The 12,204-nt window shown below is 44.5% G+C and overlaps 1 protein-coding gene across 3 annotated transcripts in view; it reads right to left on the bottom strand.

Moving 5' to 3' along the window:
• The window catches only part of WDR90 (WD repeat domain 90), a 50,374-nt gene that overhangs the window by 36,744 nt on the left and 1,426 nt on the right, over positions 1-12,204 (bottom strand). For all 3 annotated transcript variants that reach the window (XM_077827700.1, XM_077827701.1, XM_077827702.1), the window contains exons 3-16: positions 11,696-11,872; positions 10,907-11,045; positions 9,791-9,961; positions 8,581-8,704; positions 7,679-7,746; positions 6,295-6,404; positions 5,351-5,584; positions 4,426-4,488; positions 3,874-3,942; positions 2,988-3,098; positions 2,549-2,694; positions 2,362-2,419; positions 1,285-1,403; positions 75-236 (exon numbers count right to left, since the gene is read on the bottom strand). In XM_077827700.1, the coding sequence (XP_077683826.1) occupies positions 75-236; positions 1,285-1,403; positions 2,362-2,419; positions 2,549-2,694; positions 2,988-3,098; positions 3,874-3,942; positions 4,426-4,488; positions 5,351-5,584; positions 6,295-6,404; positions 7,679-7,746; positions 8,581-8,704; positions 9,791-9,961; positions 10,907-11,045; positions 11,696-11,872 (1,751 nt within the window). The remainder of the gene's footprint in view (positions 1-74; positions 237-1,284; positions 1,404-2,361; positions 2,420-2,548; positions 2,695-2,987; positions 3,099-3,873; positions 3,943-4,425; positions 4,489-5,350; positions 5,585-6,294; positions 6,405-7,678; positions 7,747-8,580; positions 8,705-9,790; positions 9,962-10,906; positions 11,046-11,695; positions 11,873-12,204) is intronic.

The following is a 12,204-nucleotide window of genomic DNA, read 5'->3' as shown; positions in this document are numbered from 1 at the left end:
CTGAATCACAGTGTCCCTAAAAAATTAACTTAAGGAAAGTGATTTAAGGAAAGAAAAAGTGGCTCCATCCTTACAGTGTCCGGTCCTCAGGTTCCCGCTCAGCGGAATGCCCTTTCTCGAAGGCCAGGTCGGTGAACTCCAAGGAATGGTACTCCCCCAAATTCACTGGGCACGAGCGCAGCGCTCCACTCCGCACTCGCCACAGCCTCACATTATCTCTGCCGCACGACACCATCCTGTTACACGAGAGGCTGAGTAAGGAACCCGGGAAGACTCATTCTATACTGACAAAAGGCCTACTCCCTGAAAGCAGCTGAAATGGACACACTGACACCAGGGGAGAGAAGAGGAAGGCTAACAGCAGCTTCCTTCCAAAAGTACCTTTTGTCTGCAAGCTGGAATTCCAGCAATGCAGTGAGCTTCCTCCCAGCAATGCCTTAATACCTGGGTAGTCAATTATTTTTTGTCAAGGCTCAAATTTCTTGATCAAGATATAGTCAAGTCCAGACTCCAGAGAAAATAATCAAAAAATAACAACAATAATGATAAGTAAATAAAAAGATTTTGGGGTCCGTTCAAGTGTCTGGCATCTGGATTTCGCCCACGGTCCACCTGTTGACTACCACTGCCTTTATCTAGGCCGGGGGGGCAAACTTTTTGGCCTGAGGGCCACATGGGGATATAAAAATTGTTTGGTGGGCCATGAATGCTCACAAAATTGGGGTTGGGGTGCGGGAGGGGGTGCGGACTCTGGGGTGGGGCTGGGGATGAGAGGTTTGGGGTGCAGGAGTGTGCTCTGGGCTGAGAGCTAGGGGTTTGGAGCCTGGGTGGGGTAGGGGCATGGGGAGAGGCTCAGGGGGTGCAGGCTCCGAGTGCCATTTACCTCAAGGCTCCTGGAAGCAGTGGCATGTCCTTTCGCCGGCTCCTACTCGGAGGCGCGGCCAGGCAGCTCTGCACGCTGCCCCATTCACTGGCACTGCCCCCTGAGCTCCCACTGGAGCACGCAGGAGTCGGAGCAGGGCCATGCTGTGGCTTCCAGGAGCCGTGTGGTGTGGCCCCCGACCCAGTGCCCCAGCCGGAGCACCAGGGCGGGGCCGAGTCACGTGGTGCGGCCCCTGACCCAGCACCCCGGCCGGAGCACTGGAGTGGGGCTGAGCCGCGTGGTGTGGCTCGCAGGCCGGCTTAAAACAGCTTGCGGGCCAGATCCGGCCCGCGAGCCGTAGTTTGCCCACCCCGATCTAGGTTATTTTACCTTATTCTCACATTCACCGATTCGCACATTACCTGGTGTCATCAAAAAAAGCAATCTTCAAGGTTTGGATGTCCACATCTGTGTGAGCTTTGGCCAGCACAACCACCTCTCCACCCTGGTTCACCTGAGCAGTATTCCACACCACCACCATCTGCAGAGATAGGACAGCAAGAGTAGAACTGCTGGAAACATAACACCTTAGGCCTTAGACCATAGAAGCAATGGAGAAGATTGCTAGCCTTCTCACAACAGGTGAAACTGCAGATACTGCTCCCAATTGCCAGGATGCTAGTACTGTGCACTGGGGCTTTTACCCACATTGCTGTGAACAGAGTGGAGAAAAATCTCTCACAGAAAGGAGGATTCAGGACAACCCCAGAGAGCCTGGTGATTTTCATTTTAATAGGCTAGCCTGTCTGATAATCAGTTTCCCTACCTGCAGCGTTGCCTGGAGAGGGCTTGAATGTGGGACTAAGTTACAGTACTTGCAAACTGAGAAAGAATGGAAACCAGTGTGTAACTAATTACAAGGAGTGCTAGAGCAGCAAAGGTGTGTAAGAGTAGGAGCTAGGAGAACTGTAGAGGAATGTGCTCAGCACCTTCAGAAGGAAATGCCTTGTGTCACTTGTAGTGACCCCAGTAGGATGTAAGTGGAACCAAAAAGGATCTAAAGGCAGTCCCACCCATTCATTAACTGTGAAGTTAGTTAATAAACGATGTGAAGCAGGGAAGTTCTTGAGATTCAGCATGAACAGGCTTCCACACCAACAAAAAGTCGTGACTAGCTACAAGAACCAGGATTTACTCAGTAGAATTTGTGATTCACAAAGATGTGTCTTCACAGATGTATACATATCAAGTAAGAAAGTAAATATTCAAATATTTTCTAACCAGTTTGGTGATAAGACGATTTTACGTGATTTACAATGAATGGTATTGCCTAAGGACATTTAAGGAAACTAGCATTTAGCCACTGTGTCTTGGAAAGGACATATGATTGGTTCTATGTGCAGAAGAAAAACAAACAATTATTTCACTTCTTTTTGTCCAAAGTCATGCATGTTGTTGGGAAAGTGGAACCCAAATAGCCCAAGAGCTTTATTACTCACTGTTTTGCCATGTCCATCTTTCCCAATGCCACAGAGAACAGCTCCACTGTAGGAAAGGCTACAAGAGGAGAAAACCCATGGTGAAATGAAGTATCCTACACTCTGCCTGGATCTCAATGGGAAAAATTAAAAGCCCACTCTCAACTCCTCCCCAATACACACTGCCCAGAACATGCCTGCAATGTACCTGAGGGATGAGACTGAATGGACATGGGTTTTAAACATGGATAGGCATTTCCCCTTCTGAAAATCCCAAAGCCGCACCATGCTCAGGTGACCCATCTGTGCAGAAGCCAGCAATGCGCTGTTTCCATTAAATGTCAATGCGGATACCTGCAGGAAACATCATGTTAGCAAAAATAACCCCCAGCTGCTGGGAGAGGCTAGCACTGGAGTAGCTGAAACTCCCGTTGTCGTCGATCCAATATCATTCCTTAGAATGACTCTTGCTAGGAGCTGGAGTTCTTGTAACTCCCCCCCAGCCAGTGAGCTGATACAATTCCCTAGAATGAACCATGCTTGCGATAGGAGTAGTTTTGTATTCTCTCACACATCAAATATTTACAGTTGTTGCATATTCTCTGGGGGGTTGTCATATCTGTTCATGCAAAGAAATCCACTTTTACCTTATCTGTATGTCCAATGAAGAACCTTTGCTCTCCAGTTTCAATCTGCATGGTTATTATAATAGCATGACAGGGGTAAACCACTGCGGAGCTGTTCTTAGTCCACAGAGCCTGCAGGTCAAAGGCAAGAATCAGAGCAGGGCAGAAGAGAGGATACTACAGATGTGACCCAGTCTACAAACTGAGAGGAGAGCCCTCTTGTGCTTACACAGATGGACGTGCATAGAATTAAGGCACTTGGAAATATTTGGATATCTGGTGCAAATATGCAGGTGTATGTTATCTAGATGATTGCTGTTTCACACAAACACAGATGCAAATTTATAACTATCAAAGGAAAACTGAGTGGTCAGCTTATAGTACATCCCAATTAATTCAGCTGATCTTCCATCCCAGTCATGTTTAACATCATATATGCAATATATAAGAAGGGGACAATCCTTTGTTCACAGGAAATGGACTAGATGACCCAACAGGATTTTTTTTTTTTAAACTGTAACATGGATCATTAAGAGGACGGTTGGAAGGATCCGAAGGCAATACCACAGGAGGACAACCTGACACACCAGCCTAACGCACCAATGCATTTTTGGATTCCAAAGAAATTCTAGATGTGTGATACATTAATCAGTCTGGAATCTGTAAGAAGATCTGGCAAAGGGCACACAATTTCAGAATTTTACTGGGGCAAATTCCATGTCGGGAAATGAACTTTTCACCCCAAAAAATTTGTAGTCGAAAGAAACCGGGTAGTGTGGGGTGATTTCCAAAGGCAAAGGGAGTTAAGCATGAAAGTCAATGGGAGTTAGGCACCTAACTGCCCCTGGTGCCTTTGAAAATCTCCCCCTATTGCAACTACATTCTGAAAAGCTTCTTCGTTACTGACCCATTTAGTGCTGCAACCCCCAAAGCCAATAATTGTCCTCAGCTTCAGGATTGGATCTGGTAAGAGTCTCTGAAAGAAGAAGATATTGTCAAAAGTACCAGCGTGAATAAAGCATGTGAGCCCTAAACTGTATCAGCACTAACTGCAACTTACATCCCAGTGATCTACCAAGTTCCCTCTGCCCCACATTAATCTGTGTCCCTCTGGACCGGTTTCATGTTTCTCCCTGAAGTGAGAGGGCTGTCTCTCTACCTCAACTTCTTCACATTAAGGGAGGAGTTTATTCAGTAGGAAATTATCATTAAAGCAAACCCAAAAGGAAGTAAGAGCAGGAATCAACTGAAATCTTGTTTTCAGGAGTTCCATCTCCTCCAGGACCAAAGCACACAGTGGATAGTGCTAAATGGAATAATCTCAGCAATGGAATGACTCGGTTAACCTGAATCACCTTTCCAAGAGGGCAGCCAAGTCTTCCCCATGGTTACATACAAATGCCATGAAAATTCAAGGGAGCATCTGTAAAGTTGGAGAGGGGGGAATCTTTCTTCTTACCCTGCAGGGAGATGCTTTCTTGCTGGAGAGCACTTCTGGTCCAGTAATCTTTGTGTACACAGTCTGGGCAAATCAATACATAGGTGTTATTTGTGAAATGCTAATAGCATGATCATCTCTATAAAAAACACATTAGCTCTGCCTGGATAAGCTTAATGTATACGTGAAATAAAGAAACAAGATCAAGAGAGAATTCCAGGTAAGATGGCTCACAACTGCTCTTAGTATAAAATAATCATCTCTGCCAGCTCCAACCAGGAGGGGGTATTCCTGTTGCTCTTTCTGCCAAGTTATTGAGCACCAGCAACAAGCATTCCAGACCCATCCTATAGGAACAAACTTGCAGTTTAACTTGTTTGTTCCTAATACATTGGAGTCCCTTACCTCTATATATCTTCTCCTATGGTCAGTAAGAGTTTGAGCAAGAAGTCTGGGTTCAGGAGCTCTGTTTCCATATGAAGTCTTGGCCTAATGCTCTCTAACCCACCAGTCAAGCCCCAAGAATTGGGATAATCATGTTTCCGCATCCCAGTGCACAGGGCAGTAGCATGTGGGTCTGAAAGGCAACTGATCTGTTCTATCTGAATTCTTCCTTGAGAAGGTATTTACAGATGGAGGCTGGTGTAAATTGACATTGTTACACTGAAGTCAACAGAGCGACAACAATTTACACCAGCTGAGGATCTGGTGTGAGGAACTTATGGGAGTAGTGGAAAAGGAAGCCTGAGCCATTAGGCTGTAGAGTTCAGCGCAAGGCACACTTTTCTTCTAATGACAGCATCATGCGTTCTCAGAGCCATCACAGGGGCAGACTTGGGGGAAGAGTTAAGAAGATTCTGTACAAGTTAGAGAGGGGATGTGGAGCTACACAGAGGATAGCCAATAAGATCAGGTTGTCAGAGTCCAGCGATGCTCTCTCACTTACCTCATCTGAGCTAATGCCAACAGCATGGATGGCGACATTATCCATTCTGTGAGCATACACATGAATACCACCATCAGTTGTTGCATGTAACGGTACAGTGGAATCCCCGGCAGCTTGTAGTCCTTCTACCCTGCTGAACTCCTGATCCCCAGAGTACACTTCTTCCAGAGGCCCAGAGGTTGCTAAGTGAACCTCAGGGATGCTCTTTGTAACTAAGGGAGACCAGCGAGGCATCTGAGAAAGAGTAAACAAATGACAACAGATCAGGCCTGCCCCACAGCTCCCTATGATTGCTGTGATTGGAGAGAAAGGGAGAAATTAATTTTACGTTTTGACTGACTCTTACTCAGTCACCTAATACTCAAGACATCCAACATGTCAAAAACATTCAGGCATGCCAAGTGATGCAGGAGAATAAAATAGAGTGCTCTATGTGACTTTCTGATTTGGAATGGCAGAATCACTGCTTTTACTAGGTTTACAATGCAACTTCTCTCTCTTCACTGTATGATAGCCAACAAAAATATCTAAAACACAGACTCTCCCTCCCCCATCCTACCCCACCAGAAACAGATCCATCATGTCCCTGAGAACTTCACTATTCTTCAGTGCCTCAGTTCCCCATCTGTAAAATGCAGACAATAACACTTCCCTATCTCCCAGGGGTGTCAGGAGCAAAATTACATTAAAAGACTGTGAGGTGTTCATATATTACGGTAATGGGGGCCAGATAAGCATCTTGGATAGACTGACAGACTGACCCCCAAAAGTCATTAAACTGCAGAGTTTATTGACTGTAGGACGGGGCACAGCCCAGGCCATAGAACACAAAAAGTAGCCACTACAAAACCCCAAAACATTCCAAACACAAAGCAGGACATGTGGAAACCCTCTGGCTAGAGGTGGTACAGGAAGCTACACTTACAGCCTAAGGCCATACTCACATCCTTGGGACTGGTTATCTGTTGGATGAGTGACACTCGGTCCCGGACAGCTTTGGTAAGCGTCACTGGCCGTGGAAGATGACGGATTGGGTCTTCTAGCACTTGAACACCTAGATTATAACAGCAAAGTGTTTGGCTCTTTCCTACAATCTGCTTCCCCTCCTGCTGATCACACAGCTGCAGATGATGTAGCTGAACAGCTCTTCATTCTACTACTTATTCCTTCCTTAAAGGACTCAAGGAACAATTTGGAAACACAGGCCATGTCACAACAGAGGAAAACAAAGGACACATTATCTATTGGGCACACACTGCACAAAACCCAAAGGGGCTGGCCTGATGCTAGTCACATGGGAGATCAAGTTCAAATCCTGTTCCTTTTGCCCCTGTGTCAACAGGGATCGGATGTGCTGCCAAGGCAGCATGCTGTGCTCAGGGAGAAAGAAGTGCTTTGTGACACTCAACAGCAACCATTCTACCCTTGAAGAAGTGGTGTTAATGGACTCCAGTGGGAGCTCCATCAGATCCCTTGACTAGGGTAATGGCTGCAACAAGATGTCATAACAGATAAGCAACAGACGGGGAATCCTCATGGCTCTGACAAAGATGTAGATGAAGCAGGGCAGAAGAGGAGAGTTCCCAGAAGGATCACTACAGGTCTGCTTGCTATACCATTGTGCTATACAAGGGCTCTGTGGAGCAGCTTCCTGAAGATGCCGATTGAAGTTTACTTGCCAACTAAGGTATTTACTACAATTACCTTCTAAAAATTCAGCAGCACTTTAGAGATCCTGCATTTGTTTCTCAGCAGCCCATGCACACTGATTTTCCCCTTGCAAAACTATCCAGTTCATTTGGGTAGCCCATAGCCTGCAGAAAGCCAATTAGCCTGAGCTGGGAGAGCTACCACCCACAAAATAACCGGAGAACTTTCACAAGTTCTTCCTAATCCTTGGTAGATGCTCCACACTCCTTGGGCTGAGTGTTTCTAATGAGGGCAGGAGGGGAATATCAAAAAGGGGACCTTCATCACCCAATCCCCTATTGCTGCAAGAGTGATCTCTAACAGGACACAGCAACAGATTGATGGCATATGCTAGGAGCAGAACACTGATGTAGGGAAGACTAGTCAACAGTCGCTAACTTATCATATTGATCATATGAGTGAACGGATGGATCTTCTACACCACGCTGTACCGAAGTTGTACTTTGAGTTTTATTTGGTTAACAGCAGCAGTAAATGGTGCAGGTGGCTTTGTACCATGTCATACTTTGTTTTAAGTAGGACAATGACCTAGATAATCTGGAAGCCAGCTTGGCACATTGCTCAGTCAGACACCAAATGGGTACCACAGCCTATGGTCATTTACTTCAGACTCCCTACCTTCTGCAGGATTGGAACAGCCTTTTTGAATTGAGTCATATGGCAGCTTGGATCCATCAGAGGGAAACCTGAACAACAAGATCAGAGGAAAGTCACCTCATAAACGGGTGGCAGGTTCTAGGACCCTTCACAGGTATGCAGGGCTCTATTTTGCTGACTTACTGTTGGTGCTAAAAGGCTTCATTCACACAGAAACAGAATTATTTGGCTGACTCAACCTGACATCTGGATAGGTGGGTCCTATAAGCTCCAACTCAGGATAAGGGTTGGAGTCTCTCTCTGGTCTGATTTATACTATGACATTTTTCTGTGTCTGAACATTCATTAACTGACGTAATGCTGACCACAAACTAGCAGTCAATGTAAACCAAGCCTCTAAGGCAAAGAGAACTAAGGGCAGGGCCACAGCACTCCCTAGGAATAACCAAGCTTGGGAGAAAGGTTCATGTGCGGTTAAGTTAGCAATACAAGCAAACCCCACAGAGGAGGGAAATTTGGATCATTTCCAGGGCATGGCGGTGATATTAGAAGTATGGTGTGAACTGTATGTTCTTACTGACCTGTTGATTAGGAACTGGCAGTTTCTATGGTTGATACCTTAAACAGCCCTTTACCTACCCAAAATATTAGTTGCCAACAATTAAGTGCTGAAGATGCGAGTTGTGCCTTGGTCCCCATCATTACAACTACAGCATTAAAGTGGCCACAGTGTTTCCGCTATAATCCCAGTTTTATGCAAACTATTGCATTTCCTTTATTTTGCATGCTTAATTCTGCAGCCTTCATATTCTTAGACAGAAGTGTTTTGACGAAGTATGTTACGTACACAAAATAATCAGACTAAGGAAGATCAAAAAGCACTCCAGGTTTCCTCCTTGAAAAGCAGCAATTCGTAAACATACCTGATATAGTCATAGCGGTCATGCCAGTTCTCTCCCTTTGGCACAGGAAATGCCATTTCTCGTGGCATGGGGGAAATGCCATGAAATGCCAGCTTAGATTGTCGGGCCTCAGAGAACATCACCCCTAAAAGCACAAAAGTAGACAGATAAGGACATAAAGCACTCCTAGAACATCTGAAGATGTTTACAGAGGTGGCTGGAACCATGCACTCTTAGCAGACCACGTGCAAACAAATACTTTAAGAACAGAGTTTTCTGTAAGTCTGAAAAAGAAAGGCTACAACATGAAAAAAGAACAAAGATTATTGTAGCAAGTGCATAAGCCTTTCCGTGGGAATATCCTTGAAACTCTCAGCTTCCAATAAGACCTGGAAGTTTAGAGCTTTGTTATGAAAGATTATCTTTTTCTTCCTTAAAATGTAGCTTAAACGCTCTACAAGAGGATTTGGAACTTAATATTGATGATCATATCAGGTTGCTAAGTGGATCAGCTGGTGATTCTTTTTGAAGTTCTATGTGATCTAAGTTTTTCTGTTTTCTTTTTTCATTTGATGCATATGCAACTTTATGGAACTAAAGTGCTTTTCATGTGCAACAGCACATTTGAGACCTGTTTAGTGGTCCACTACGATGTCTGTAAGATTCCTTTCTTGTGATGTGCTGTAGTTGGGCAGATTTCAAACAAAGGATAATGTGTTAGTAAAAGGTCTTGACTGAAGTTTCTCTGCTGCACTGAACAGTTGGATAAAGAAACACTGGAGGAAATCTGGATTTCAGAGTGACAAGGAAAAGAAGCTTTTCGGAAAGGATGGTCTAGTGATAGGACTGAGAGACAGAAAATTTGGGGTCCATTCTCTCGTCTGCCACTGATTTGATGTGTGATGTTGGGCAAGTCACCTAATCTTTCTCTGTCCCTCAGTTTTTCCAGCTACAGAATGGGAGAAGTTATGAGGCCCTTTGACATCCTCAGATTGAAGGCACCAAACAAGGGAAAATTACTGTCATTATTATTAGTGTTGTTTTTAAGGTAAGGGTTTTGTTGACAGTGCCTTGTTATTATTGGCTGAAAACAGTGTCAGACAGCAATAGACATGGCCAAATGGTCCTGGTGGAATTATTTCTTGAAATGCAGCAGTAAGAATGGATTAGGCCTAGCGCATCCTAGCAGCCAGCTCTGATTTAAATATCATACAAAGCTTCAGCTCCTTACCTGGCTCAAACAGTAAGTCACTGGTATAGAGGTTTTTCACCAACAAGTTGGAGCAGAGTTTGATGCTCTTCAGATGGCTGTAACGTCTATTCAGGTACATGGAGAGGATGTAGTGGAGGTCAAGCATCAGGCAGGTCCAGCGCACATTGGCAGGGGCCACACCCACCAAATCTGAGGATCAGAAAAACCAGTGTCAAAACCAGCATTAAACACTGACATGTTACTTTAAAAATATCAGAAACCCAGCTTTACACATGTACTGAAATCCTTACAGAAAGGGAGGCATGAGGTTGATGTGTGTGTGCACACTTGTGCACATGCACATTTAGAGACAATTGCCACACTAGGAAAATGGATAGCTAGATTTCTAGTGATCATTTGAGTCCGTATGTTGATTTGCAGCACAAACCATGGTAGCTGCATGTGAATAAAGACAATTAATTGCACAAATATTTTTATGCATGGATCCCATGGCCTTCATTCCTGAACATTTAGACTCTAGTTACGATTCCTCACATTTTAACATCTTCCAAAACAGGTCAATTTTTTTGTCCAAACTGACCATCCTTTTAGGAACATAATTTCCATCACAAACTAAAAGCCCATCTAATCCGGTATCTTGTGTCCAATGCCAGCCAATGCCTGAGACTTCTGAGTTGTGTGTCAAATAACCACAATGCATCACTATTTCTTACTATACATTGAGGGAATTTCTTCCTGATGCCAACTGGTGGTTGACTGAGATGTTTATGTGGCTTGATCATCCTAGTAATTTTTATTCTAGCTAGCGCAGTTGCTGATGATACTGTTATTCACATAACGTGTGTAATCCTTTTTTAATTCAGTCTCCTGAGCCAGTGAGTTCCACAGGTTAATTCTACATTGTGTAAAATGAAAAAACCCTGTAAAGTCTAGTGTTAAAAATACTTAATGAAACATGGATTTAATAATCCACCCCTCATTGTCCTCTAAAATTAACTGATTAAATCCATGACTTCAAAGCTCAGGTCACATGTGACTATAGTAATACTGGTGTACGATACATTATTTTCTCTTTACTATAGCGCTAATTCCCACACTGAGGGACCAGCCACACTATTCACACTATTTCTTTACCTTGCTTTGAAGTTCTGGCTGTGCACTCATATACCGACCCTTTGGCTGCTCCACAGATGAAGGGAAATTGAAGCCAAGTGGCTGTGGACTTGAACTCCTTAAAAAGGTTGGAGAAAGAGATGCGGACAACCTGGCTATCCTGAGAACAAAGACACACACAATGTTATCCACCTGGTAGACCACTAGGGAAATGCTGCAGATAACGGAGGATATAGTTTCTTGGTTGACACTACTCTGTCGAGCTTGGATACCCACCAAGGCTAAGGGACTACTGCCAGCTTGCCTTCTATATGGTCTACCCCACACAATGTGGCCCTAAACAGGGAAGAGTGAAGTGAGAAGAAAACACACAGTAAGGTCGTGGAAGAGTGGGTTTGAGATTTTTACCTCGAGTCCACAGATGTTAGATCAAAATGCGAATCATATGAGGTTCAGGGCAATCACCACTGATAATGAGGCAAGCCTTCTAGTAAGTAAATTAAGAGCCAAGGGAGAAATGACTGGAGCTCTCAAACTCTAAGAAGTGAGGCACAAAGGTGATCAAGAAAGGCAGCAATCCTCTCTTTTAACTTCATTTAACAGCTGCTATAGCAGTCTATGGGACTTCAGCATGGGACACTTATGGCAGATGATTATCTTGCTCTAGAACACTCAGGCGACACAGTTCAGTTCTCTATGTTCAAGCTCTATGTTCAAGCTATGTTCAGAGTAGTATTTCAATCCCTACTCCTCTACTCATATTAGAAAACCAGTTACACCAAGGGCCATGCAACAGACTCTCTCACATACCTCCGTGGTAACATCCAGGTGCACCACAAAACATTTGCCAGGCATGGGCTTGAAGAGCAGGTAGAGGTAATGACCAGTGAGCCCCAATGACTGTGTGCTGGTTTTGGGAAGCTGGATGTAGTTACTGGCAGGAATGGAGCCACGGATGCGATATACTGTTCCCTTCAATGTCTTGTCCTAAAAAAAGAGAACATGCATTGATGCAAAGTTCTGCCCTACAGTAAAGTAAGAGAGGAGATCCAGTTGTGGAAGTCTTACTGCTTGTTCACTCGACTCATGCAATTACACATTCCATCACTGGCTCCAAGTCAAGTGTATGACAAGATTAGTCTAATAAAGCTCTGGAGAATGAGGGGTAGAAAGTTCTGGTGCCATACATCGAGGTTCTCAAACATTTTCTGGGTGGACCACATCTTAACAGAGACATTACCCCATGACCACCTGTCTTCCCATTTGTGATTACATTACATCCCCTGTGGCAACTACAGTGATTGCCTAAATGGAAAGGT

Source organism: Eretmochelys imbricata, chromosome 10 (assembly GCF_965152235.1).
Source record: "Eretmochelys imbricata isolate rEreImb1 chromosome 10, rEreImb1.hap1, whole genome shotgun sequence".
NCBI lineage: Eukaryota > Metazoa > Chordata > Testudines > Cheloniidae > Eretmochelys > Eretmochelys imbricata.
This window is presented reverse-complemented; position numbering and strand designations above follow the sequence as displayed.